This window comes from Camarhynchus parvulus, chromosome 4A, assembly GCF_901933205.1.
Source record: "Camarhynchus parvulus chromosome 4A, STF_HiC, whole genome shotgun sequence".
Classification (NCBI taxonomy): Eukaryota; Metazoa; Chordata; class Aves; order Passeriformes; family Thraupidae; genus Camarhynchus; species Camarhynchus parvulus.
In genome coordinates, this window is record NC_044600.1 from 11,039,983 (window position 1) to 11,065,227 (window position 25,245).

The window sequence follows — 25,245 nt, forward strand, 5'->3', positions numbered from 1 at the left end:
GAGGGAAAAAGGCATGGACAAGAGATCATTCAAGCTGGACAAATAGGTCTTAATATTCTTGGGGTTTTTTAAGGGCCAAAGCCTGCAGACTTAACTTAAAAGGTAACAAAGCAGCCAAATAGATTCTTTATTTAAAACACTGGGAAAGTATTTGTTATGTAAGAGGCATTAATACATAATCTTTGTTTCACAGATACAGTTCATGTAGAACCACCAAAGCAACAAGATGTGACAACAACCAAATACTGGTAAAAAAGAAAAGACTGAATTTCAATCTTTCCATGATGTATTCCTGAACAGGGCAACTGCTTATTCCCTGTATAATACAATATTATTTTGAACTGTGATGCTTTAGAGATTCTTGTTTATAACAGTCACTGCAGTGTGAAGTCATGTTTGTTTCCTGATTTTTTTTTTTAACTGCTCAGCAGAAAACTGTATTTTTATTGAGGTTGACTCAGAAGGTGCAAGCTGGATTACCACGTTCAAAATCAAGGAGAAGGTTACATGATTGCTCTACAACCTTAATCATCAGTGGATTACCTTAGGAATTGACTGAGAATGTCAAAGTTATTTATTTTATTCATAAATTCTTTGGCTGCTGTAACCAAGACACAACACAAAACCAAGTTGAGCAATAAAATTTTTATGTGCTCTAATAAATACTCTGAAAGAGCAATGCTTGCATTATCATAAGGCCAACATTGTGTGAAATCAGACAGCTTTTTCACATTAGAATAACATATAGAAATTTGCAAACTTTTTAATGTGAGTTTGAAATGCTGTGAATCAACAAGACACATAGTAAAAATAATAAATTGCTCCATTGGTATGTCAGTATTACAGGGCTAAGTAAAAGGAGCCAGCAGCTGCAAGGCTGCAAGTCTGTGATGGACATGGGGAAATGAGTGTGTTCCAGAAGAGCTCATGCAGCTCCAGCAGCTGCACCTCCACAGGTACCTTCTCTGCAGGTGGCACCTCCCAGGGGCTCAGGGGAGAGCAGCCTTGGGAGCCAGGGTCTGTCAGTGCCCCAACACTGCAGCACTCTGAGAGCCTTGTTGATAACTGCAGTGGAGGCAAGAGAGCCAACTCTTCTTTCTAAAGTCCATTAGGTCAAAAGACTCAAACCTTGCAATCATGCTGACACTCATGAACTGGCAACTATTTTGAGATTATCCAGCTGTGGAGAATAGCTTGTGCTTCTTTTTTGAAATAAGAACCTAGTTGTAAACCATATAAAAATAATTATTTTTAAATGTGTAAATACATGTAAACTTTTAGATAGCTGTTTCTTTGATGCTGCAGTAATCTTTTTCTTCTGTAGTAATTTCAATGTAAAAATGCTATGTTAAGAAATTTGGACTCTTTTTGAGAGGAAAATCTTTAAAATCAACTAATTTATGAAATATTGCTGTTCACAATGGGTCAGATGTGTTCAGACTTCTGGAACATATTTTGTACTTAAGAATCTTCCTCCAGAACTGAAATTGGCTATGAAAATGCCTTATCTTGTATTTTTCACTGTCTGATAAAAAGTGATAGCATTAAAAAAACCCATTAGTTATAATTAAGTAGATAGAAGTGGGAAACTTTCCTCCAGAAGTTTTGTGGCAAAATGCAATGAAAAGCTCTCCTGTAAAATTACTTCTAATAATGATTAATATTAAAGCTGAGTTTTCTATTGTTACAATAGACCTCCAGCATAGTATGTCTTCTATCTTTTGGGAGAGTCTGTAATTGCAGAAATATCTCTCACTCTCACCATAAATGCAGATAGGCCTGAGAATCTTGTCAAACTCCCCTATAGAGAACTTCTAAATAAAGCACATTCCTCAGAGTGAGAACAACCCTTCTATTTTTCAAAATGCTTAATTCTGTCCAAAGAGTGCAAAAGTAGTATTTCTTAACCCTATGGTAAATATTTTGCCCAATGAATCAATACAAAAGAAACAAAACTCCTCTCCTCAACCCTTGAAATCTGTAACTGCTGATTTCCTGGAATATGAAACCTTGCAGAAATTTAAAACTCAGTGTTCCTTGATGTGTATTGATTTTGAAAGAATTTGGACTCAGTATATGGTAGTCTAATGTTCAAGTTTGAATTACAAAGGGCTTCAAGCTTTAATCCACCTTTATTGGGTTGAACAATTGTACAATTTTAAGCCAATGAGTTCTTCAGTGCCTATAGTTGCCTTCCACATGCTGAGGGAATAGATGCCATTTAGAACAGATCGTTGTGTTGAGGGGACTGTTTATTTAGGAAATAGTGAATTCCATAGATTCATTCAGCAGTCAAAAGTCTTGTGTTCAAATTAAATCAGTCCACGTAGTTATAAATGTCTGGGCATTAATGGCAGAAGTGAGAGTGCTACAAGCAGGCAGTTCCTAGCACTGTAAGCTGTTAGGTCTCTTTCTTATACTGAGTTGTATAAGTAATAACACATTATTTTAATAAAATATGCAAATAAATGCCTGGCAAGCAGTATATATTTGTTATAACTTTATTTCAGAGCATTCTGAATATCTGGAATATACCTGGCTCAGAAATGGATTTAGTACTGGATAACAGCTTGCACTACTTCTGATTTGCTCTGGATCTTTTAAGGGTTCTTTTGGTCTGCTTTCTTGTAGCAAAGCTGTCTGATACCAACTTACTAGTATTAAAACAGGAGAAACAGCCACAAAGTATGTTTTAAGAACTTTGTAACCTACCTTCTTTTGTTGCTTTGAAACAGCTTACAGCTTGATCCTTGTGAAGCAAAGATCACTTTGTACCTTCTCTCTGCACACAAGTGCACAGGACTGGGTTTTGCCCAACTCTTCCTTGTGCATGTATTGGAACACATAAAATGGCAGAGTATGTGTTTAAATAACATACATGAGAAGTGAAAATCAAGGACTTAGGATGCTGTCAAGGCTTTTATGGCTATTCTCCACAAAAAAAAAAAAAACCAAAACACTTTGAACACCAAGGTTGTTCTTGAGGGTGACTGTACCAGCCTGCAGAAACTGCGAACAGTAGTTGTAAGGAGTGAAGAGAGATGTATATAAATGTGATTTTCCTTCCAACTCATTGGATCAGAATCATATTCTGAATACTTCAGGAAGCTGGTGACTAAGCTGTCTCTCCATGTTTGTCTGAACAAGGAGGAAGACTGATTTGTGCTGTACACTTTGCATTATTGTACTTTAGTGGGTCACTTGAGCCTCACTGTTGGGACCTGGTGCTGCTACAGGCAGGCTGTCACGGAACGTGCCATTGGATGGCTTCTGAGGGACTTTGGAAAGGTGGATTGTGTGAGGCCTCTTGGACTTGAACATGTACCTCTCTAAATAACTGGGGTTTTCTAATGTTCTCCAGATATAGTTTGACTTTGCCTCCAAGAAGTTACTGATTTTTTTTAATAAATTTTTGGACATGTGTACTAGAAAAATCTGTTCTGTGCACATAGTGGTGGAATATTTGTAGGTAAAATAACAAATGGACTTTTGTTTAAGAAGAAAACAAAGCCAACAGCAAAAACCACACACATAAAAGTAACAACAGAGCTTCTGACTACAAGATTGAATACAGGGTGTATCTATCCCCAGCTGGATATTTTGATGTGTGGCAGGGATGGGGGTTACAATTAGAATAGTATGCACTGTGGATCGGTGCTTAATTTGTACATAAAAAGGAAAACTTTGTTTGGGGTAGTTTGTATTGTAAGGATAACATCTAAAGGCACTGTATCAGTCATTTATTTCCATTGAAAAGATTATATTTTTGAGCAATGGAAACTGTACATGTTATCATTTATACATTACTGATAGCTAGGACTATAGAAAACCTGTTGCTATGACTCTGGAGATGTATCTGACTTGTCATTGATCCGTACATCGCTGCATCACTATGCAGATTCTCATGGTCATTTATTTAAAGAGATTGTACTAACTGGTACAGTTACAACAGGAATTGTAACGTCAAATCTTTCATTATATCTCAGTTGTGTATTCTTGTGATTAAGCTTAATCCTTTACCAAATGTTTGGCTGGAATCTCATCTTGGAGCAATGACAAAATAGGTGCTGGAACAGATTTCCCTTACCCCGACCCACACTTTATTTATTTAATAGGTCTTGTTTTGTATGTTATGTTTTCTCCCATAACAGGTTTGTGCCTTTTATTGGATATTTATTTAAAAGGAGCTATGATAATTTAGGTTGCTTTTTTTCAGATGTATTCTTGTACAGATGTTCCTTTCTGTGAGTTCCTTCATTTTATAAGAATACAGAATGTGTGGAAATATACTAGCCACAAACTGGAAAAAAAATCTAAGGATTTATGTTCTATGATTTTTTAAAAAAAATAAGCCTAAGCACAAGACTGGCTGTGTTGATATTTTAATTGTGGAACTTCACAATTTGTTAATATGCAAATTGTTCATTTTTTAAAAAACTGCTCATATCCACGTATTTGATGAAACAGGTTTTGGAAAAAAAATAAACTTTGGCATATGCAAGGCATGTGTATATGTGATCATTTTTTGTGTTCTCAGGGTTAAGGGTGTCTATAATGCCTGTAAGCCATGGCTGAATTAGGGTGTTTAACTGGCTTGTTCCACCTCTGTGTTTACATTGGAGAAGAGAAGGCTCCATGGGCACTGTGAGCCTTGGCTGGGTTTGCCTGGAGCTGGGCTCATTCCCAGCCATTACCATTCCAGCAGTGGGGAGGGCCTGCACAGGGTAAGGACATGGGGGTGCTGCAGGTGATCCTTCTTTCTACAGCAGAAAACTCCATTTTTAATAGTAATATTTTTGTTTCTTTTAGTTTCAGAGGTCTGTTTTCAGTTGTGAGCTTGAAATACTTAGTTCATTCGTGTTGGTCTCCATCTCAGAGCTGAGGCCCGGGCAGCAGCGATGAGCTGCGGGCTCGGCCGGGGAGCGGGGAGCAGCCTGTGCGTGTGAATGCAGGGCAGGCACTACCGGTGATCCTTTAGGAATGCTTATTGTAAGTTGTTAAAGGCATTGCTCCCGTTGGCTCTATTTGGCTTGTCACGCTGCGTTTAGAAACAATGGCGCTTCCTCCGCAGGCAGAAGCACAGGGTGAGACAGGAGGCATCCTCTCGGGATAGGGCAGGCAAGGCGCTCACAGTTCCGGCCACCGCAGGCAGCCCCCGCTGCCGGAGCCTTCCCCTCTCTGCCGATCCTTCCCTTTCACACCGGAGCCGGCCCCTTCCTGCCCCGCCTCCTCACCCTCCTGGGCCAATGGGCGGTGCCCGCGCCCCGCTCGGCGCTGACGCGATGACGCCTGTGGCGCACGCCGCGCATGCACCGTCCGTTCCCAAATGGCGGCGGCCGGAGGCAGCGAGGCGGCGGCGGCGGGCGGGAAGCGCGGCCCGCTCGGCATCCCTGAGGCGGCGTTCGTGGTGAGCGGGGCCGGCGAGCGCGGCTGGGCAGCCCTGGGGCGGGGTTCCTGGGGGAGGCTCCGGGCAGTGGGGCTGGGCATCCCCGAGGCGGCGTTCATGCGGTGCGGGGCCGAGGGGTGGGGGCTGTGCTCCGCCAGCCGGGCCCGGCCCCGTGAGGCGGCACCTCGGCCGGCGGGCGGTACCCGGGGTGAAGGTGGCGGAGACCCTGCACGGCCTCAGTTCGGGCCTTTTCCCGGGTGATTGCCCTGTTCCATCCCGAGCTGTCCGCTTTCAGCAGTACCGCGTTATTGCACTGCCGGGCTCGGCGCTGAGCCCCGTGTGGGGAGAGCCCTCCGGCACGCACCGGGCGGGGCACGCCTGGCCGCTCCTGCTGCATGGGTAACGTGCCCTGCTCCAAACACCTTTCCGTGCATCTTCCTCTCTTAATCAAGTTCTACACTGCTGAGAAGATTCACTTTTCAGCAGTGCCTGTGTGTTCTTGAAAACCAGCAAATGTGTATTTTCTGAAAAACAGGCCGAACTTGTTTATTCAGCTTTGAAAACTGATGTATGGAGGGTTTGATGATTCTGTTGAGGGGTTGAAAAGCAGGAATCAGTGACTGATGCAGTGGCATAATCTCACAATCATCCGTTGTCCACTTTTAGCTCACTCTTGGTACAAATTCTTGATTGCTGTTTTATTTCCTTTGATCAATAACTATTGATCACAGTGGCTGTACCTAGCTGCCTTGGGGATCTCGGGAAGGGCTGGATGTCTGCCCCATCTGATACAACTGCATTTATAGAGATAAATTTGTTTGACTTGCATTTTGGTATTTCTAGATGTAGTGCTTCTACTGCTGATGCGTCTTGTATAGGCATAGGACCTGACTAGACAGGTGCAGTGCATTTACTTCCCGTGATCCAGTTCCTCCTTTTCCTTTAAGGTTTTTTAACAATAATTAGGATCTGACAAATCCTTACTGGGCTGTAAAACCATTGCTTCATCCAGCTAGCTTCTTTCCATGCCTCATGAGAGACCAGCAGAGGTGAAAGTGAAAGGAAGGGCCATGTCTTCAGCTGCCCTGTGAGACCTCACTGATCCTGACAGAGGAGAACCTGTGGTCTCTGCTGACTCTGCAGTCAAGGTGGCCACCCTGGCAGGAAGCAGGACATAAACAGCCTCAGCAAACACTCTAAGGACATCTGTCACATCCCTCATCCCATGCTGGTGGCTGCCTTTGTAGCTGCTGTGTTTGGTTCCATGTGATTTCCTTTCAGTACCTGTGTCTGAAGTATCTTGTGTGCTGTATCACATGGCTCCAAGAGTACTGGGGCTGTGCCTTAGTCCTGTGCTTCTCTTCAGTTCTTCAAAACCATGTGGTTCTTCATAATCTCTGGATCTGAACATATTGGAAGCTCCCTAATTCTCAGATTTGAGAGGTGCTCTGATCAAATACAGGTGTGTCTGCGGAAGAGCTCCTCGATGGTGATCATAGAAGTACTTGGATGTAGATGTTAAAACAGACTTTCTTTTATTCAAAATAAGCCTGCAGTGAGAAGTTGTAATGGTATTCTGCTCTGCAGAGTGAAAACACTGTCTTGAGGGTAGGTTTTACTAGAGCTTTTTTTATTTCAGAAAATAGGTTTCTATTTCAAAAACATCTAAAGACTTGCTGATCTCTTGCTTGGCATTTCCCCTCACCACATGCTGCATGGGCAGTCTTGCAGTGGATCTTGTCTTCAGAGATGTTTCCTGTCAGTGTCTTGGTTCAGTAGAGGCTCCTCACACGTTTTATGGCTCGTGTCTTCTCTGAGGCAGTTGTTCTGTACACTCTTGTCCCTCTCCAGGTTCCAAGTGATGTTGAGCACTCAGAGTAAGTAGTGTTAAGAAGAGGGTTTTACTGGATAACAAACTCTCAAAACAGAGGTTTCAGCTGTGGTGGTTTTGAGCTGTTGCCCAAACATTTCCAAATAAAATGCTTTCTTTGTTCTGCCTTCCTCAGCAGGTGTGAGGCTGCAGGTCTGCAGTAGGTGTCTCTTGTCATGTTCTCTGCACATGCCCCCAGGTGATGGAGCTCTGCAGAGTGAGTGCCTGCAGCTCTTTATTTGGGTCATCACTCAGAAGAGAACCCCAGGGACACGTGGGAATGTGCTATCCTGCTGCACTTCAGGGCTTCTGCAGAGCATTCCTGGGCCTTGGCTTGAGGTTCGCAAAATGCTGCTTTGCCAGTGAATTCTCTTCCTAAAAAGATATAGAGGAGTTTTGGCAGATCCTTGCAGAAGCTGTAAGTGTTGTAAGAATTCTGCAGGGGAGGTGCTGTGGAATACACCACAAAGTGGGGATCCTAATGGCTTTGGCAGCCAGCTGTGCCTCAGAGCTGCTCTGGTCAAGCTTAAAGAAGTGACTGTGCCTCAGCCTTTCAGATGGGGAGGTGGGACAAGAGCCTGACCAGGCTTGGAAGCCCCAGCTGGAAAGCCCTGGAGGTAAATCTGAGCTCACCTTGAGCTGGGACATTATGCAGTGGAAGGAGATCACCAGTATGTAGGGGGCCTGGATTTACTTCTGGATTCACTTCTCAGAATCTTTGTTTCAGTCCTGTCCCTGTGCACAGACAGATGGGAGCTGGGTGCCCGGCAGGGTGTGGGGGAGCTGCTGCCTCCTGCTTTTGCTCCCTGCCCTAGGTGGTTTAAACAAGCACAGCTGCTTCCACAAGAGGGAGTTCCATTTCACACTATCCCCAGGCCTCACTTTGACAACACTTTCCCAAACCTAATCCTTGTTTTCTTTGTTGAAGGCTTCTCTTGGGAGCTTTATCCAGAGGCAGGAATGCTTCCCTGACTGTGAGGTGGCTCGAGGCATTTTTCAGGCAGTTTGAGGTGTGGTCTCTTGAGTTTGGATCTACCACCTGGACAGTGCTGCCTGCTGCAGGTTGTGGAGTTCATGTTCTGCTACAGATTTCCTTTATGATGAGGAAGGCAGGGACTCCTTACCAGATTCAGTAATTTCCTAGTAAGTTTCTTTAGCCAAGAGAGTTAAGGCATGATAATGAGGGGGAGCAGCTCCATCTCTGATATAATTTTAGTCACATATTACAGTTTTCTTCTGGTGTGAAACTTCTGGAATGGAGACACCAAGTTCAAAAGGAGGAGCTGAAGAGGCCTTTGGTAGGGCTTCCATCAGATTTTACTGAGCTGTGTAGACAAGGGCAGAATTACCGCAGTGGAGGGGTGGAGTTGTCTGGAATTGTGTGAGTACATGGTGCTGAGGCAAAAAATGCATGGTTCATCCCTGGCCTAATGTATCTTTCAGCAGCTGGGAACGTTGGCCCCAGCAGATGAGCTGCTTCCTGGGGTTCTGAAGGAGGCACATGCCAAGCTTGACATCCTGGCTGGCTCAGGCCTTTCTTCTCTGGCAGCTTTTCCTGCCAGTCCCTGGTTCTCACTGTCAGTTGATGGTAGGACTGGCTGGAGTTGTTCTCTGGAGGTTTCTGTGGATTCCAGCTAGCTATGGAAGGAGCTCTTGAAACCAGGCTGTTCACTTCCATAGTGCCTGTCTGAGCAGATACCTCCATTTTCCCCCCTTTGCATCTTTCTCTGCCACAACATGCTTGGGCAGGCTCTTTTCCTTCATCAGTTTTATCCAAAATAGTTCATAATCTGGTTAGCCACAGAGAAGTCTTATCCCTGCTTTACAGGTAGGAAACCCAGGTTCAGCCATGCCCCATGGACACCTGTAAGGTGGCACTTGACATCAGCCAGGACTGAAAGCACCACTAACCATGTACCCACAAATATGGTTATGAAGTAGTCCTTACACCTGTCCCTTACTTCCCTACCAAAAAAAAAAAAAAAAGCAGGGAGGGGGAAATGAAGAGATTACTAAGAAAAGAAACAAAATGCTTTTGTACTCCAGTCCAGAAAAAAAGTTTGTTTCCATTTCAAACCCCCTCTAGATGTAGCTGCAGTAAGATGATAGCATGTCTGTGTCTAGGATTTCCATAAAACTCTTCTAACACTGAGGGTTTCTTTCTCCCCTTAAAGGAAGATGTAGATTCTTTTATGAAACAGCCTGGAAATGAGACAGCAGATGTAGTTCTTAAGAAGTTGGATGAGCAGTATCAGAAGTATAAATTTCTGGAACTTAATCTTGCTCAAAAGAAAAGGAGGTAAGTTGTAATTTTTGCAGATTTGGGAAATGTTTAGCACAGTTCTATTTTTTAAAATAATAAATCTAGTGTCCTGGAAGGCCGTGGGGATGCCACTGCCTCTGCCAGGGCTGTCAGGGAGAGCAGTGCCCTCAGCTCTGGGAAGCTTTTGCTTGAACAGTGCAGAGTCCTGTGGCTCTCACTGTCAGAATAGTCCATGAACCTCAGAAAAAACACACTGGTTTTGTTTTATCTGCAGTGGTTTCACCCTGTATTTCTGCTGAGGTTTCCCTGTCCTCTGGGAGATGACAAATATTTGGAATGTACTGTTTTAGTGAAAGGGGGTGTGTTACTGTTACTGTGTGTTGTGAGTGGATTGCTGTGCTTCAAAGCCAGCCAGCCTCGCTGTTGTGAGGGGCAGGTGAAGCTGGAGCTGAGCTGCCTTTACATGCCATGTCTTTCAAACCTGCTTTTGTAAGCTGGAAGAAACTGTTAACAAGTTTTAAAATGGAGGGTGGACTGTATAATAAAAGTGATCACTTGTTTAGGAAACTTTGTGTCTCTGTAAAATAATAAATTGTGACTGTTGTTAATTCACAGGCTAAAAAGTCAGATTCCTGAAATTAAACAGACATTAGAAATTTTAAAACACATGCAGAAGAAAAAGGTAAATTATTTTGAATATCTAATGAGTATGAGAAAAGCTAACTACCTTTCCACCCTAACAGAACACATTGCAAGAAATGTTTTGGAGAGCACACTTAATATGCCTTTATAAATAACAGAATTATTTTTAAAGGTATGTAGTACTTTTTGAAAGTTAGTTCAAAACCAGTTAATGTTTGTAATGCAAACTTCATTTTTAATAGTGTATAGATTGCAGCTAAGCTTTGACTTCATCTCCATTCTTTATAGAGATTTCTGTATTGTTTTTAAATATATCTTTTAAAAATGCATTATTCTTGGAGCTCTAACTTTAGTGTTGAAGTAAAGTTCTGTAGAATTCCACACAAGTTAATACTGCATCAATGGCAGAAAGCAGAAAAGTGTGCTCTTTATTCTAAGTTTTATGTCTTCAACATTTCCAGTGAAAATAACAATTGTAATTTTTATCATTTGTCTTAAGGATTCCACACATCCAATGGAAACCAGATTTTTATTGGCAGATAATCTCTACTGCAAAGCTTCAGTTCCTCCTACAGATAAAGTTTGTTTGTGGTTGGGGGTAAGTAAAATGGAACTTTCTCTGAAACTGTTTCAATAACATAAAAGGCTTGTGAAGGAGTTTTGGTTGCTGTCTGCCCTGGTTGTAGTGGGCATGATTCTGTTGATGGGTGCATGGTGGTGCTGCACCATGGCAGCAGAGCACATCTAACCAGGCAACTTCAGTATGTTAGTGAAGATTTCTTGTTCCATTCTGTTTGGTTCCTGAACAATAAGACTTCAGAGAATTGTCTTTTTGCTGGATTGGTCTTTCCAAAAACCTTGTTTGTGTTTCCCTTACCATTTCTGTCGCTTTTGGGTTCAAATTAATGACATTGCCTGGCATGGGAATGTGCCCAGCAAAATAACTTAGTTTGGCAAGTAGCTTCCCATCTTCTCTATGTTATTTGTATTCAGCATCTTGCTTTCCCTTTTCATGCACCCTTGTAGGGAAGGATGGGATTTCTGTTGCTCACAGGTATCTGCCAGCATTTAGAGCAGACTTTTCACTAAAGCCTGCTGGGATCAGCATTCGCAACCCAGATTCCTAAGTACTTAACCACTAAGGTTGGAGCATTTTGTATTTAGAGGCTTCATTATATGTGGAGATTAACCTGCTGATGCTTATTTTGAGACTTTTAAGTCATGGATGTTCCTAAATCCCAGAGCTGGCTGCCAAACAAAGCCTCTTGGTTAGGACAGAAGCACTGTTGACACATGAACCATCCAGACTAATTGGACAGTTGCTTCCAACCTTTCCCACTTCTATCATGAAAAGAAAAAAAATTTCTGATAGCTCTTACTATTAGGAGACTGTCTTCAGAATTCATAAACACCTACTTTTGTGGAATATCCCAGGTTTATTTCCTAACAGAACATCAGAGAAGGTTCATCTTATTGACAGTTCACACTGAAAAGCTGTAATGAAATGCCACACAGGATTAATTTTATTTAGGTGTTCTTGGCCTTCTGCCTTTCTCCTGCTTGTTGCCTGCAGTCTGTGTTGGGCTGTGTGTCACTGTTCCTGGGGATCTCTGTCCTCCACTTCCTTTAGAGAACAAATTATCCAGCTCTGGCAGCTCAGTGTAGCCTTCTGTGGGATCCTGTCAGTCACAGACTGTGGCTCCATTCAGGGCACAGTTCTTGAAGAGGACAAAGCTTCATTGGTGCATTTTCACCTAATACTGCTCTTTTATCTCATCCTGTGGTAGCGTCTTACTGAAACAACCATGTGTGGATTAAAAAGCATCACCACAGCATCAGAGAGGACTTCTATACCTGTTGTATCTCTAATACCTGTAGTAGCTCTTGTTACTGACAGTGCCAGCTGTTTGTTAGAGTTCCACACAGAGCCTGAGGTTTATCTTGAATCCAACAGAAACTGTTTCTAGAGTTGTGTGGCACCTGGAAAGTGCTGCTAAGAAATGTAAGGTCTCACTTTTTAAATACAGTGAGGATGAGATGCTTATACCTGAAAGGCTGAATGTGATCCACAGGGGAAGAAATCCTTTCTTGCTTAGCTATAGGAAGAGAGCTTAACTTTAAGTCACTAGGGAGATTTATTACTCAGTTACTGAAGGGGTGGAGGCCTCAAGTGGATTTGGGCATTGCCTGTCCTGAATCTTGCTTGGCTTGTGAGGACAGTCTGTTGTTTACAGGATTAGTTTTGAACAACAGCCTAAAATACACTTGGTGGGGCTTAGTACTTCCAATGCAAGATTAAAAGCTTTTATCAATCTTTCTTTTTCAGGCCAATGTGATGCTTGAATATGATATTGATGAAGCTCAGGCTCTGTTAGAGAAGAATTTGTCAACAGCCACAAAAAACCTCGATCTTCTAGAGGAAGACCTGGATTTTCTCAGAGATCAGTTCACCACTACAGAAGTCAGTATCCTTTTCATTCATGGCAGGGAGGAGATGTCTCTGAAAGCCAACATCCAGGTAACAACCAACTTTCTGATGTGTTTTTATCTTAGACTGGCTGCCTCAAAATTCTGTAGCACCTGTGAACTTAACTGTCCTAGCAGTGTAATGGAATATTGTGTTGGCAGGGCTAAGTTGGAGGTTGGTGTGTGAGAGGTAACAAAACCTGTGTATATGTCCTCATGAAATCTAGTGCAGTGCTTGCAACCCAGGCTGGCTGCAGAGTGAGCTGGAAGGTTGGGTTGATGCCCAGTGACCACCTTAAAGCCACAGGGTCACCACAGTGACCCTTCCTCTAGAACACGTGAACATTGTGCTTTGTTGCCCATCACAGCCTTTGCAGCTGCCTCCAAGCAGCACAAGCTCTGCTGCAGCAAGCAAGGGACTGGCTTGGGCTGTGCTCATTGTTTTTAAAATTTCTTTATACTGTCATGAACCACCTCCTGGGCATGTGGGGTTGTTTTTTGTACTTTCTAGTCTAAAACTATTTGAATGAGTGTAGCCATTAACTGAAGCATTAGATTTAGTTTAATGAAGGCACAAATGCTTGTTCTTTCAGGTTGATACTTGAGCTGTCTTAGTGCAGCAGGAGTTTAGGATGCCTGAAAGAGGCAAATACAGCTGATATGGGCAGCTTGAAACCAGTGAAGAGTTAGGCAAAACTAAAACTGTGTTTCTCTGCAATATCTTTTTGGAGGTTTTTTAAGTAATGATCTAAATACTGCAGTTACCAACAGTTACCAGTGTTCCTGAGAGCTGAAGCTCTGCACCAAGTCAGCCCTTTCATGAAATGCTTTCTGTACTGACTGTTGTAACTAAGTGGCCAACTCTGTAAACTGCTCTTTCTCTTTTTATAAAAATCTTTTTTTTTCTCTTTTCTGATAGCATGAGCTGTTTCCTTAATTCCACACCCTCAGATATGGCTAGAGTTTATAATTGGGACGTAAAGAGAAGAAACAAGCAAGACCCATCCAAAAACAAAGCATAGTTTTTCCAATTTTAAATGTGGTTTCAATTCCCAAGTATTTTTTATTTAAACACCCCCAAACCTCATTCAGGACTGAGTTACTTTCAGCATTTCAGTAAATGGTAAAATATATAAAAACTAATGGTGAGCACCATTTTATTTATTTGTAAACTCAAAATTTGGTTTCATGCATGCTTCATGAAATGAATTATTTGAAAAGGCACCACACAGTCCAGCAAAGGATGTAGTATTTTGATCAGACCAGTCCATCATAAATAAATTTCTACCTGAAAGCCTGTCTGAAAAGCTGAGGGGCATGTATGAAATGGAGCCTGACATATTCACAGGCTAAGGCAATGCAGGGTTTTTCTTTTTCATCTCTGTACAGCTAATGGAGTTAACTTTGACTTGGACTGGGGAGATGTGCAGCTGTAATGTTCTAGGAAACAACAGAAATAGAGTGGAATCGGGGTTTGTGTCAGTCAGTTCATGGCAGCACCAGCCTGCAGGCATTCCTGGGTATCCACTTTGGATAAACTTGTGGTAACTCTGGGTTAGCTGAGTGCCTGCCACTGAGCTCTGAGCACTCCACAGGCAGCAGTTTGTGATTTGTCCTCAGAGCAGTGGGAAAGGAGTGAGCAGCACAGGGCATGTCAGGCCTGCAGGCCTCACCCCTTGTTTTCCATACCTGTGCCCACGTTGGGTATTTCAGGGAAGGTGCTGAACAGGGACGCAAGAGCCCCCAGCTTGTGAGAGCCTCCCATTTCCAGCCCCTTGGCCCAGATGTCCAGTTCAGATGTCTGAACTCAGCCTCCCAGGTGGGAAACCTGGGTTAGGTCAGGATGGCTGACTGGAGCATGACCTCTGCTGGTACAGTTGGAGTATTTTTTGGTCCTTACGAAGCCTTGCGAGATTGTTGCCTCTTCCCTTTGCAGTTTCTTTCTAAAATGAAATGCTCGGTGGTGATGTCAGTGGCTAATAATCACATTCTGTGACTGAGAGTACAGGTTTCACTGCAAAATAAATGCAAATGTTAACTGTTCAATCTTCATGTAAGAAACAATATACCTGTAAATTTTTTGTACTTTTATTTCATGATATTAAAATAGTAAAACTAAACAGTTGTGGCAAACAGCTGTTTTGTGCATTTTCTTTGTGTGGAAGTCATGAATGTGATGTGTGACCTTCTATAATGTTTCCCTCCCTTAACTGGGCATGGGGGGGTGAAAAATTCTGTGGAAGCAGCAGACATGAAAAGTGTGGCTGCTGGGTGCTGGTGTGAATGAAAGGGGGAGTGTGAGTCAGCACATCTGAATTGGTGACTGAAAGCAAGTGATTCACCAGCACTGTGCCTGTCAGAAAGTGAGCTGCAGGGAAGGGCAGAGAGCAGGTAAACCCTGGTCAGCAGAAAGTGCCTGGGCTCATCTCTTCCTTCCCCCGGGCGCTGCTGCTGTTTCAGTGTCTGTGGCTGCAGCAGAGGAACGTGGAGCCCTGCTGTGCTCTCCAACAGGTGTCTGCCACAGCAGCAGGATGTGGCACTGCTCAGGCTGCAGGCTGCTGCTCTCCATTTTCCTTTTCTAGCATCAGCAATGATGGAAAGGCAGCTGCACACACAGCCTGATTTCGCTCACAGTTTTTTCTTCAGTTTGGATTAATGAGATCCCAACAGACTGTGCTCCTCCCCCCCATCCCTGGCTGGTCCTAAGGCAGCAATTGCCTTTGTTGTGCACAACAAAATGACCAGTTAAGCATTTTTGCACAGCAAAAGCAGAACCGAGCAAAATCAGCTGTATGCCACCGCCAGGAAGCTGCTGCCTCGTGTCAGAGGGGACAGGTGACAGCTTGGAGCTGAATGGCTCCTGTGTTCAAAGGGCTCTTCTTCCTGGGGAATGGGAGGAGGCTGTGGCCATCAGGTGGGGTTTGGTGTTTGTTTGATCTGAGGTAAATAAAAAACCCCAGAACTCCCAGATGAGCTCCATGACTAATCCTTGCCTGGGTCTGCTCTGCTCTTTGCTGGTGCCACCAGACCTGCAGAGGCCTCCTGGAGGGGCCAAGGCTCTGGTGGCTGCAACTGCTGGGAGCAGGGGGTGTTCTCTCAGAGGAGCTGGTCTGGCTTTTCTCAGCAAGGCAGAGGACAGGTCCTGCAGAGTGAGGCAGGCCCTGTCCAGTGGCTGTGAGGCAGAGCCTGGAATGGTGGATCCAGCCCTGGCTGGAATACAGAGCAGGGACAGGGAGCAGGGAACACACTAAGAGAGAATCGGCAGGGGGAAAGAGGAAAAAATCAAACCACCAAAGTTTCTTTACAAGTTTTGAATTTCACATTATCACGTAGTAACCATTTTGCTAAATACAAGCATATTTTCAGTCACATACACACAGCTAAATACAGCATTATTTTCACATTTCATTACAGTGCATAACAAAGCGAGGACAGTGTAAAGTATGCTTTTATTCTGGAGGTTCTGAGCAAGTTCAGTTTAACATGCAGATTGTTTTTAACATGTGGTAGAGACCACAGAAAGTTAGCTTTTCCTTTTTTTTTTCTCTTTTTGTCCTAGAGTATAAGAGCTCCTGACCTTAAGCCTGTGAGAGGTATCACCTTCTGATTTCTCAAAGTCCCTCTAAGTCAAAGCATTAAAACCAGTTGTTAGAAAAGAATTCTTAGCATATCCAATAAGTTCTTCATCTTAGAAAAAACATTCCAAATTTTGTACAGATGAATCTACATTTCCTATATTTTAATAAGCAGTCTAGAAAATGCAAGGAATTAGAAAAAGATGTAGATAATGATTTTTCTATCATTTAATATAACAATTTATTAACTCTAAATAGTTAAGACCATGTACATTTTCTTCTGTACTGTTCCTCTTTAGAATTACAACACTTCTGTATTTAAATTGAAGATTTACTCTGAAGGCCAGAATGCACTTACTGGCTTAGGCTTTCTGGAATTTCTCCCTGGGAGCAGTAACGGGGAATATCCAAAACCCATTAAATAAAATATTGTCTGTCTCATGAAAAGTGATCTTTCCCCTCTGGCCAGGCTCTCACACAGGGAATTACAGAATTTGACTATTGCTAAAATGTCTGATCCAACTCCTCACTGCCCCTCATGTCACACTCTGGCTCAGTGCCCCTGGGGGCTCAGCCAGACACCCCCAGACACACCCAGTGTCCAGCTGGCCCCTGAAAAGCTGAAGCAGCTGCTAGGTGAACTTTCCATCCAGGGAACAAAGAAACTGACTGAGCTGGTCTGAGCAAACCCCTCACTCTGCCCTGGCATCTGCCCAGTTCCTGCGGTGCTCCCTGCACCCACCTTTGCTCACCCAGAAACAGGCTTTGTAAAGGGCACACTTTTTCATTTTAATCTTCAGGTCACTCACCCACAAGTGCCTGGCACTCACTGCCCTTCAGCAGGTGTTGGATGCACTCACAGCCTATTCCAGCACTGACAAGCTCACCAAGAAGCACCAGGCACTGCCACCCCCTCCTGGCATTTGCTCCCTGTGCCCTCCCAGCAGGTGCAGCTCTGCTGCTCCCCTGCAGAGCCCAGGAACTGAAATTGTTCCTAGAACACCAAAAGCAAAAGTGCTCAGGGTTTGGGTTGCTGGTCTGGGCTTGCTGTGGGTTTGGGTTTTTTACAGCTTCAATATGGAAACCACAGGTTTTTTTCTTAATAAGACCTGCCCATGTGCTGCTGCAAACTGTGAGAATGGTTTCAGAAGAAGTAACAGTCTGAACTCAACAACAATCAACACCTGTATTTCTGTAGATTAAAAAGCTGGAACAAATATTTTCTTTTTCTCTACTCAGAGGCCAAAAATAAACACTAGATGCTTCCTGTGGCTTTTACCTAATCCCCCATCCTGCCCATTGCAGGTGTATAAAGCTTTCAAACACAAGTAAAAAAGTCACTATAGTTTTGTTTGCTCACTGAAGTTCCCTAATTTGCTACAGGAGCACAGTCACCCCATTGCACTTCAAAAGCTTGGGTTAAAATTTGGCAGAAGCAAAGCTTTTAAGTGGTGAATGGCATTCCCAGAAAACATCTACCTACATACAGCTTTTGTGACATGGCTGCCATCCCATGATGGCCAGCCTGAGATGGATCCTCTTTTGTCAAACTAAAACATGGAGGAAAACAAATTTTACTCTTGAGTGTGTCTTAAGGCTTTCCTTCCCACCTGCTCAGACACTCCTGCTGTGTGTTCCACCTTCCCAGTGCCAGTTCTCTTCCACAGAGGCCAAGACAGAAAATGACACTTTAACAGCAGAAAGTACCGATGGAAGCTGTTGCTTTCAATGCTATTTAATTTCTTTAAGAGCTAATCTCACCTTTTAGGATGTCTGATGCACCTGAGTTAAGCTTTTCAAGTTTTTTATTTTGTTGGGTTTCTTCTTTCCCTCCTTCCTTTCCATTCCTCCTTGTGACCTGGCTGGTAAGGTCAGCACAGTGCTGTTACTGAGTCAGAAATGGTGTGGCCCACCTGGCTGCAACACCCCAGTCTTAACACATAACACCTGAGGACATGGTTCTCTCTTTATGCTCTTGATCACTTAATCCTGCTGGAAAGCCTGAACTTGGGGTACTTTCAAGGTACTCACCCAGGCACTAAATGAGTAAAAATTGCATTGAATAATCTCTACTGCAGCAAGAGTTGCCACTTAGAGTCTTGGTTCAGCACAGCAAGAAAAACACTGTTAAGGGATGAATAATTGAAACTTTAATTACCAATCAAGTGAGTACTGTTTACCTCTTTAAACCCCACAAAATATTCTTTGCTATTGACTAGGTTCAAGAACATAAGAAAGAAAACTCAGAAGTGTGCATACCCTGTCAGTAAACTTCTCCTGTGGAACTGACCTTATGAGGAAATGGTATCTGTGCTGCCTTTAGACCTTCCTGGAAAGAAATAGCTGACACAAACCAAAATGTCCTCCTGCTTTCTCTCTGTCTGCCTGTTTGTCATACGACTGCGTATCCATCCTGTGGCTCCAAAGGCCATCAGGGAGCTATAGGTTTACTTAAAAGAGAACATGTAGAGTACCCTGGCATGTACCAGCCTATTCAGCTCTGTATACCCTCTCCTGTGTTGTGCAGCCCCTCATTTTTGCTTCCTGTCTCCTTACAACATCCACATGCACCCTCACTCACTCTCCTTCAGGTTTGTAGCCCCCAGTTCTGAAAGGTTATTTGGAACAGAACATTTCTTTCCAGGGTCTGTCCTGGTGTCCAAAACAACGTGGGAGGCTGTTCTCAACGGGAGCGTGGCTCTCCCCTCTGTCACACTGAGTTCACTTAGTAAAGAACGTTTGGTTAGTAGAGTTCATCACCACGGCCTCCCTAGAGGAGCTCAGCACAAGCACCTTCTATCTGATTTCACCACTTCTTCTGAGGAGTGCACTACGTTCGGGACAAAGCCGCTCTTTACCCCTTCCCATCCCTCCTGGATGGAAATGTCCCCCCTTTTCACCAGCTCGTAGATGTCCCGGGTCAGGTCGGTGAAGGCCTTCTCCACGTTGATGGCGTCGCGGGCCGAGGTCTCGATGTACCTCATGCCGTAGGCAGCAGCCAGTTTCTCTGCCTCGTGCCGGGTCACCTGCCGCTGCGTGTCCAGGTCACACTTGTGCCCCACCAGCACAAACACGATCTGGTAGGGCTGCACGTGCACCTTGGTCTCCTCCAGCCACTCGTGCACGTTCTGGAAAGATCTGCGGTTTGTGATGTCAAAGAGGAGCAGTCCTCCCACCGAGTTCCTGTAGTAGGCTCTGGTGATGGACCTGCAAGCCAAGGAGCCACAGCAGTGTTAGCTCAGCTCTCTGAACACATGTCCTTTAAGAAAGCAGCATTACCTCCACCCTGTTTGCCCTGCAGAGTACAGGGCAAGAGAAGGCCATTCAGGCAACGCCTTAGAACTTCCAGCTTGTGCTCTGTAGAGCTTGTCATTTAAAAAGAAAACTTATTTTGGCTTAAAGATTTCACACTTGGGTAATTGCCCCACTGATTATGGCTCTCTTCAAAATCCCCCCCACCGTTTTATTCTGTCATGGATTTCTGTATTTCCCTGGCTGTTGAATCCCACCCCCACCATGTCAGTTCTCTGGACACCTCATCTAACCCAAGGGTTTAGAAGCACGGTGACAAAGGATTCAGTTGAAACCAAACACCCCTCTCTGACAGCCACATAAAAACAGGAGGTCAGAGATCTGAAAAGGCTGACCATGGGGTTGTAGCTCCCCTCCATATACCCAGAGCCCTGGGATAGAAACATCCACCCATCCCTACAGCTTCCTCCTCTGTGCAACTGGATGAAAGTGACATTGCACTGACAGGCCACTGCTACTGTTAGTGGCACTGACTGAGAAACAGCAAAACAATACAAGAGCTTCCAAGGAGAACCTGCACTAACACTGGTCATGTTCCTGCCAAATACTGACATTAAATAGTCACCAAAAGGACCCTGGAACTGCAGGCTGGAAAATGAAGTACATCTCCCACAGCTCTTCCGAGCCAGGCCAGCCCAAGGCAGCCAGAAGCAGCACAGGAAATCAGCAAACTCAGGGCAAAGGAGCAAAGCTGAGGCCATGGGGCTAAAGCAGAGCTACAGTTCAGTGACTGCCACACAAGGGGAAACCAAGAAGCTGATGAACAGTGGTGTTTCTGCAAGTCATGGATTTGCTCTAAATCCAGAAGCAATGATCGATTTCAGTCCCTGGAGGAATTCACACTCAGGCCTGAACTTTCCTTGCTGGAGTAATACAAGCACTGCTGCATTTTTACCCTAGGACAGTCTTTTTCTGGCTATGCAAGACTGTTGTTAGGTGCCATTTGGTCCTGTAGTGTGTGTATCTGTCAAAATTGCCCCAAGAAAGGATGAACTAGAGTTTTCAAGAATTATTTTATCAATAAACATAGTGATGGGTGAAAATTCACAGACAAAACCGAAGAAAGGCAGTAGCAGGGGAAAAACATAGCCAGCAATGTTTGGATAATTTCTCCTCTCCAACTGTTTGGCTTAGGGACAATAGTCACTCTGCTCATTTGGCACTGAGGGAATTAGATCTGCCTTTTGCTATCTGGCCAGCTGCAAACAGATACTGGCACTTTGAATTCACCCCCACACTGTCACAGACATTTCTGCTTCTCCCTTGTGTTCTGTGCCACCCGCCCTGGCTCCTCCTGCCAGCAACAACAATGCCTCAGGTACTTCTGAAAGACATGATGGGATCTAAGCTGAATGCTGCTTCAAGGTAAAATCAGGTGAAGGTCTCAGTGCCTTTTCTTAAAGCCTTTTCCACAACTGTTTTCCTCACCAACCTGCAGGAGGCAAAGCCTATTGCCTTCATGCTGCACATCCCTTCCCAATTCCCTTCTGAGGTCTCTACCTTCCCTCCTCCTGCCACACACACACTGACCAGGGCAGAACAGGGACTTGCAGCCACTTTGGCCAAGTTTTAACACACAGGCAATGTCTCTGTCTGGGAATGTCCCCTGCCCTGTACCCATGGTGGGACAGGGCCTGCTTGTTTGAGTATTCCCCTCTCAGCCAAGGCAGAGGTGCTGCCTGGGAGGAAACAGCTCCTCTGTAGGTGGTGGGACACAGCTCCGGGGAGAGAGGGCTGCACAGGCTTTTGCTTTTGCTAGCATTACACAACATCACGTTTCTGACAAGGAACAGCAGTGTCTGAGCAACGAGAGATGGGCAAAACCTGCTGGATCTGGCAAGAATTGGACCCTGCTCTTCTACAGCTCCAAAGCAGCCTCAACACTGCCCCAGGCAGCATGTGCTGGGGCCTGGTCTGGCAAAAGAGAGTGGCACATGTTTAACTGCAATTTAAGCCTTGACTGCACAGAAATTGCTACTAATTTATGGAGAGTGAAAGAGCTCACAACAGGGGGCCAGGAAGAGCAAAATTGTAACACAGCTGCTGCTCAGAGAATGCCAAGGTGTTTTCAAAATAACTACAGTGGTTTTGTCCTCGTGGGGCAGCTGTTAAACTATGTAAATCAGACGGGAAATGCTCAAATCTGAAAACGGGGAGCTCATTCTTACAGATTTCCCTCTCAAAAACTCCCTGTGCTTGACAAACGACAAAAAAGGTTTCAGGTTTCTGGAGAGTACCTGCTCCATTGTGCTTCTTGCCTATGACAAGTGCAAGGGGCTTTGGCTTATTCCAGTAACAGCAAATTGTCTCTGGCCAAGAAACATTCCTTGTAGGAGGAGCCCAAGAATTGTCTTCATGGGGCACCATTTGTCACACAGGTCTAACAGTGATTTGAAAGGGATAAACACAAACCAGATTTTACCTTATATTTTTTTTCCACATAACAGAGTGCACCATAAAGGCCCCTGGCTTTGCTCCAGCTTTTCACATTGGGAATTCAAGTCTGCACTTTGGCAAGGGCATTTCAAAGTGGCACAGTGGGGTTTTTTTACTGTCACTGACCATTCCTGCCCCTTGCACCCTTCCTGCCTTTGCCCAGGGCAGCAGTGCAGCTGCCCTTGCTCTGAAGGTCACCAGCTCATCATGCTGACACCCTGAGCGCAGGGCTGGGTCAGCCCAGCACCGAGGGCCAGCAGCCTCCAGGGCCCTGGACATCCTGATGTGCAAAGGAAAGGAAATTGAAGCCATCCGAGAGCTCTTCCTCTTCACAGCAACGGCAGAACAGGGCACAGCACTCAGGTGTGTTTGCTGGAGACCTCAGCCAGACAGCCAAAGCTGGGAGCTGATGCAACTGCAAGCTAAAGCACCTCCTCTCTCAGCAGAATAAAGCAGCAGCTCCTTGCCTGCAAGGCATCAAGGCAGCAGAGGAAAATCCTGTCAGTGGATAAGGACCAACTACTGCACATCCTGGGCCAGATGCCAGTGCCACAGATGCGAGGGAAGGTGGTGAGAGGGGTGGGCTAGGGGAGTTTTCAGCTACTGAATGAAACCAAAACATTCCTCAGGCGAGTCATTACAGCACAGACGTAGAAGCTCTGTGATGCTGCACAGAGCTGTGGAACACAGGAAGTGATCCCAAGGGAGCAGGATGGAGGAGCGGATCAGGGTTAAAGACACATGAAAAATACAAGCAGACAGGAGGCCAGGAGCTGCGAGTACACTCACACATCTTCAAAACGAGCACTGTGAAAATGAGCCCCTCTTTGGCTGGGGCCAAGCCTGCTCCAACCAGGGCTGCTGTTTTTCCCACACAGTCCTGCGGGAAACTCGGCATGGTCCCACAAGCTGCCTTTATTCTTCATCGAGACTTGGTTACTGTTGCTTAAGCTCCCAAATTGTCTGTGCCCACGCAGCGCTGGCACTCTCCAGAGAGCACCTGTCATCCCTGCCCCAGCCAAAGGTTTGTCCCGACCTTTCTCTGTCCTGCAGAGGAGAGCTGGCCTCTGCTGTCGCAGCAGAGCACTCAAACGCATATTGCACTGCGTTCCGTAGTGTTCGCCTGGGAAACATCCCGGCCCCTGCCTCCGCACCGGGGGAAGCAGGCGCTCTCCCTGCCAGCAGCATCCGCCGATGCAAGGACAGCTCCAGGCTGGCAAAGCGCGGGCCCAGCGCTGCCTCGGGCCTCGCATCCCTCCCCAGTGGCAGCGGGGCCGCCCCTCGGCATCCACACCTGCCCATCCCGCACACCTGCCCATCCCGCACACCTGCCCATCCCGCACACCTGCCTGCGGACATCTGGGGCGGACACGGGTCCCAGGGATGGGGGGAAGGATGCGGGGTGGGGATGGGGGCACAAAAGGTGCCAATTTGACTCTTCTTTGTCTGGTTTCCACACGTCTCACCCGGCCCGCAGCCCCCGGCCCCGCGGGTCTCACCGGAACCGCTCCTGCCCGGCCGTGTCCCAGATCTGCAGCTTGATCCTCTTGCCAGGCTCGATCTCCACCAGCCTGGAGAAGAAATCCACGCCCACGGTGGGGTCGGAGATCTGGGCGAAGCGGCCCTCGGTGAAGCGGCGGATGAGGCAGGACTTGCCCACGGTGGAGTCGCCGATGACGATCAGACGGAACTGGTACAGCCAGATCGCCTCCATGCTGCCGCCGCCGGCCCTCAGCGCCCGCCCGCCGCCGCCGCGCCGCCCATGCCCGGCCCGGGCCCGGGGCCGGCCGCGGCCGCGCCGCTCAGGCGGGGCCCATGGCGGGACCTGCGCGGCTGCCGCGGGCCCGTCACCACCGCCGCATCCCGCCGAGCCCCGCCGCCTCCGCGCTGCGCCCTACGCGGGCCCGGGAGGGGCCCGGAGCCGCCGAACCTGCGCTGGAACCCGGCCCGAGTCCCTGCCCGCTGCCGCGGAACCGCCGAGCTCCGCGCTCCCCGCCCGAGCCGGGATGCGGGATGGGGATGCGGGGTGCGGGATGCGGGATTCGGGGTGCGGGATGCAGATGCGGGATGGAGGATGCGGGATGGGGTGCGGGATGGGGTGCGGGCTGCAGGCGCGGCCGGCGCGGTGCCGGTGATGCAATGGCGGCCGCGCGGTACCGCACTGCCGGGAGGAGCCGCCAGCCCCGGAACGCGGCGGTGCGGGAGCCGGGCGGGGCGGGGCGGGGCGGGACCGTGCGGGGCGGCCGGGCAGCCCTGGCCGATGGGGCCGGGGCGATCCCCGGCACCGGGAGAGGCTGTGCTGAGCCCATGGCCGGGGAGAGCTCATCTTCCTCAGCGCTCCGCCAAGGGAAGGGAGAGTCGAGCAAGGTGCGCATCACCTTTCTGTGTCTTAAACCGAGGCTCGTTTCTGGAGAGATTTAGGCTCCTCGCTACTGCACTGGGGGCTCCGTTCCCATTGAAATCCTGGCACTTCTGGAGAGCCTCTGCACCGCCCCAGAGTCACCTGCACCGCACCAGCCTGTCTGGAAAGGGACAGTGGTAACCGGAGGCGTCCTACTCACAAAACCCAACAAGTACACATGCTCACACATACCTGTGTGTCTGTGTATATATATATATATATAGTGTGTGTGTATATGCAATGTGTGTACAGTCTCGAAAATTAGTAATTACGGACATTAAATACCCAGCAACTTAAATACCACAAGTCTTAAATCCATTTTCCCTCCCTTTCCTGGAGTGGGTTCTGGGCTCAGCAGGGTGATGTGTGGTGTCCCAGAGCCCGAGTGGCCATGAACATCTCACACTGCAAGCACAGGCACCTCAAGGCCCACTGACATTTCCAGAGCTGCCCGTGCCAGTTCTGCCAGCCTGTCCCACGCAGGGAGTGTCACAGCACACAGCCACTCTCCCCTGCCTCCATGGGATATGGCTGAGTTTGAGCACCTACTTTTAAATCTCTTGCCAGAGCAGAGTTTTGACTCCAGAAGGGAAAATTGGCATGTATATTATTAAAAACAGTGAGTAAAATGTCTGTATTCAGTCGGACACAGCAAGGAGGAATATTGACACTTTTTAAAAATTTATTCATAGGTTGGTGGGTTTTTTAAAAATAAAGATGGTTTTATTTAAAAGTTCCTCCTTCGTGACCAGTATTGAAATAAATGCATTGAGAATGGCTGTTATATTCATTAGGTCCTCAGAAAAAGGACATTTATGTAGGCATGAGACTGTTAACCACCATGTAAATTGGACTAGGACATTAGAGAGACCATTTCAAGTCTTGAAGAATAAA

At 46.2% G+C, this 25,245-nt stretch overlaps 2 protein-coding genes across 7 annotated transcripts in view; one reads left to right on the plus strand and one right to left on the minus strand.

Annotated features, from left to right (window-relative positions):
* Nucleotides 1–14,747, plus strand: part of VBP1 (VHL binding protein 1) — a 39,760-nt gene extending 25,013 nt beyond the window's left edge. For 4 of the 6 annotated variants that reach the window (XM_030967347.1, XM_030967346.1, XM_030967351.1 and 1 more), the window contains one exon: nt 194–4,498. In XM_030967347.1, the coding sequence (XP_030823207.1) occupies nt 194–208 (15 nt within the window). In that variant the 3' untranslated portion in view covers nt 209–4,498. Of the gene's footprint in view, nt 1–193; nt 4,499–5,328; nt 5,408–9,430; nt 9,556–10,134; nt 10,202–10,660; nt 10,760–12,487; nt 12,627–13,578 lie in introns of those variants that run through there. The other 2 variants (XM_030967350.1, XM_030967352.1) reach the window with 2 other exon arrangements.
* A 1,176-nt stretch (nt 14,748–15,923) lies between these two features.
* RAB39B (RAB39B, member RAS oncogene family) lies at nt 15,924–23,700 on the minus strand. Its single transcript, XM_030967849.1, has 2 exons — nt 23,450–23,700; nt 15,924–19,409 (listed from the first exon to the last, which is right to left on the minus strand). The coding sequence occupies exons 1-2, from the start codon at nt 23,662–23,664 to the stop codon at nt 18,983–18,985; spliced, it is 642 nt and encodes a 213-aa protein (XP_030823709.1). The 5' UTR covers nt 23,665–23,700; the 3' UTR covers nt 15,924–18,982.
* Between the last annotated feature and the right edge of the window lie 1,545 nt (nt 23,701–25,245).

What these genes read in the sequence shown, in the direction of transcription:
- RAB39B (XM_030967849.1), bottom strand. Translation starts at nt 23,664, where the DNA reads ATGGAGGCGATCTGGCTGTACCAGTTCCGTCTGATCGTCATCGGCGAC. An exon ending in GCCGGGCAGGAGCGGTTCCG is followed by an intron (nt 19,410 to 23,449) that starts GTGAGACCCGCG and finishes CTTGGCTTGCAG; the next exon opens with GTCCATCACCAGAGCCTACT.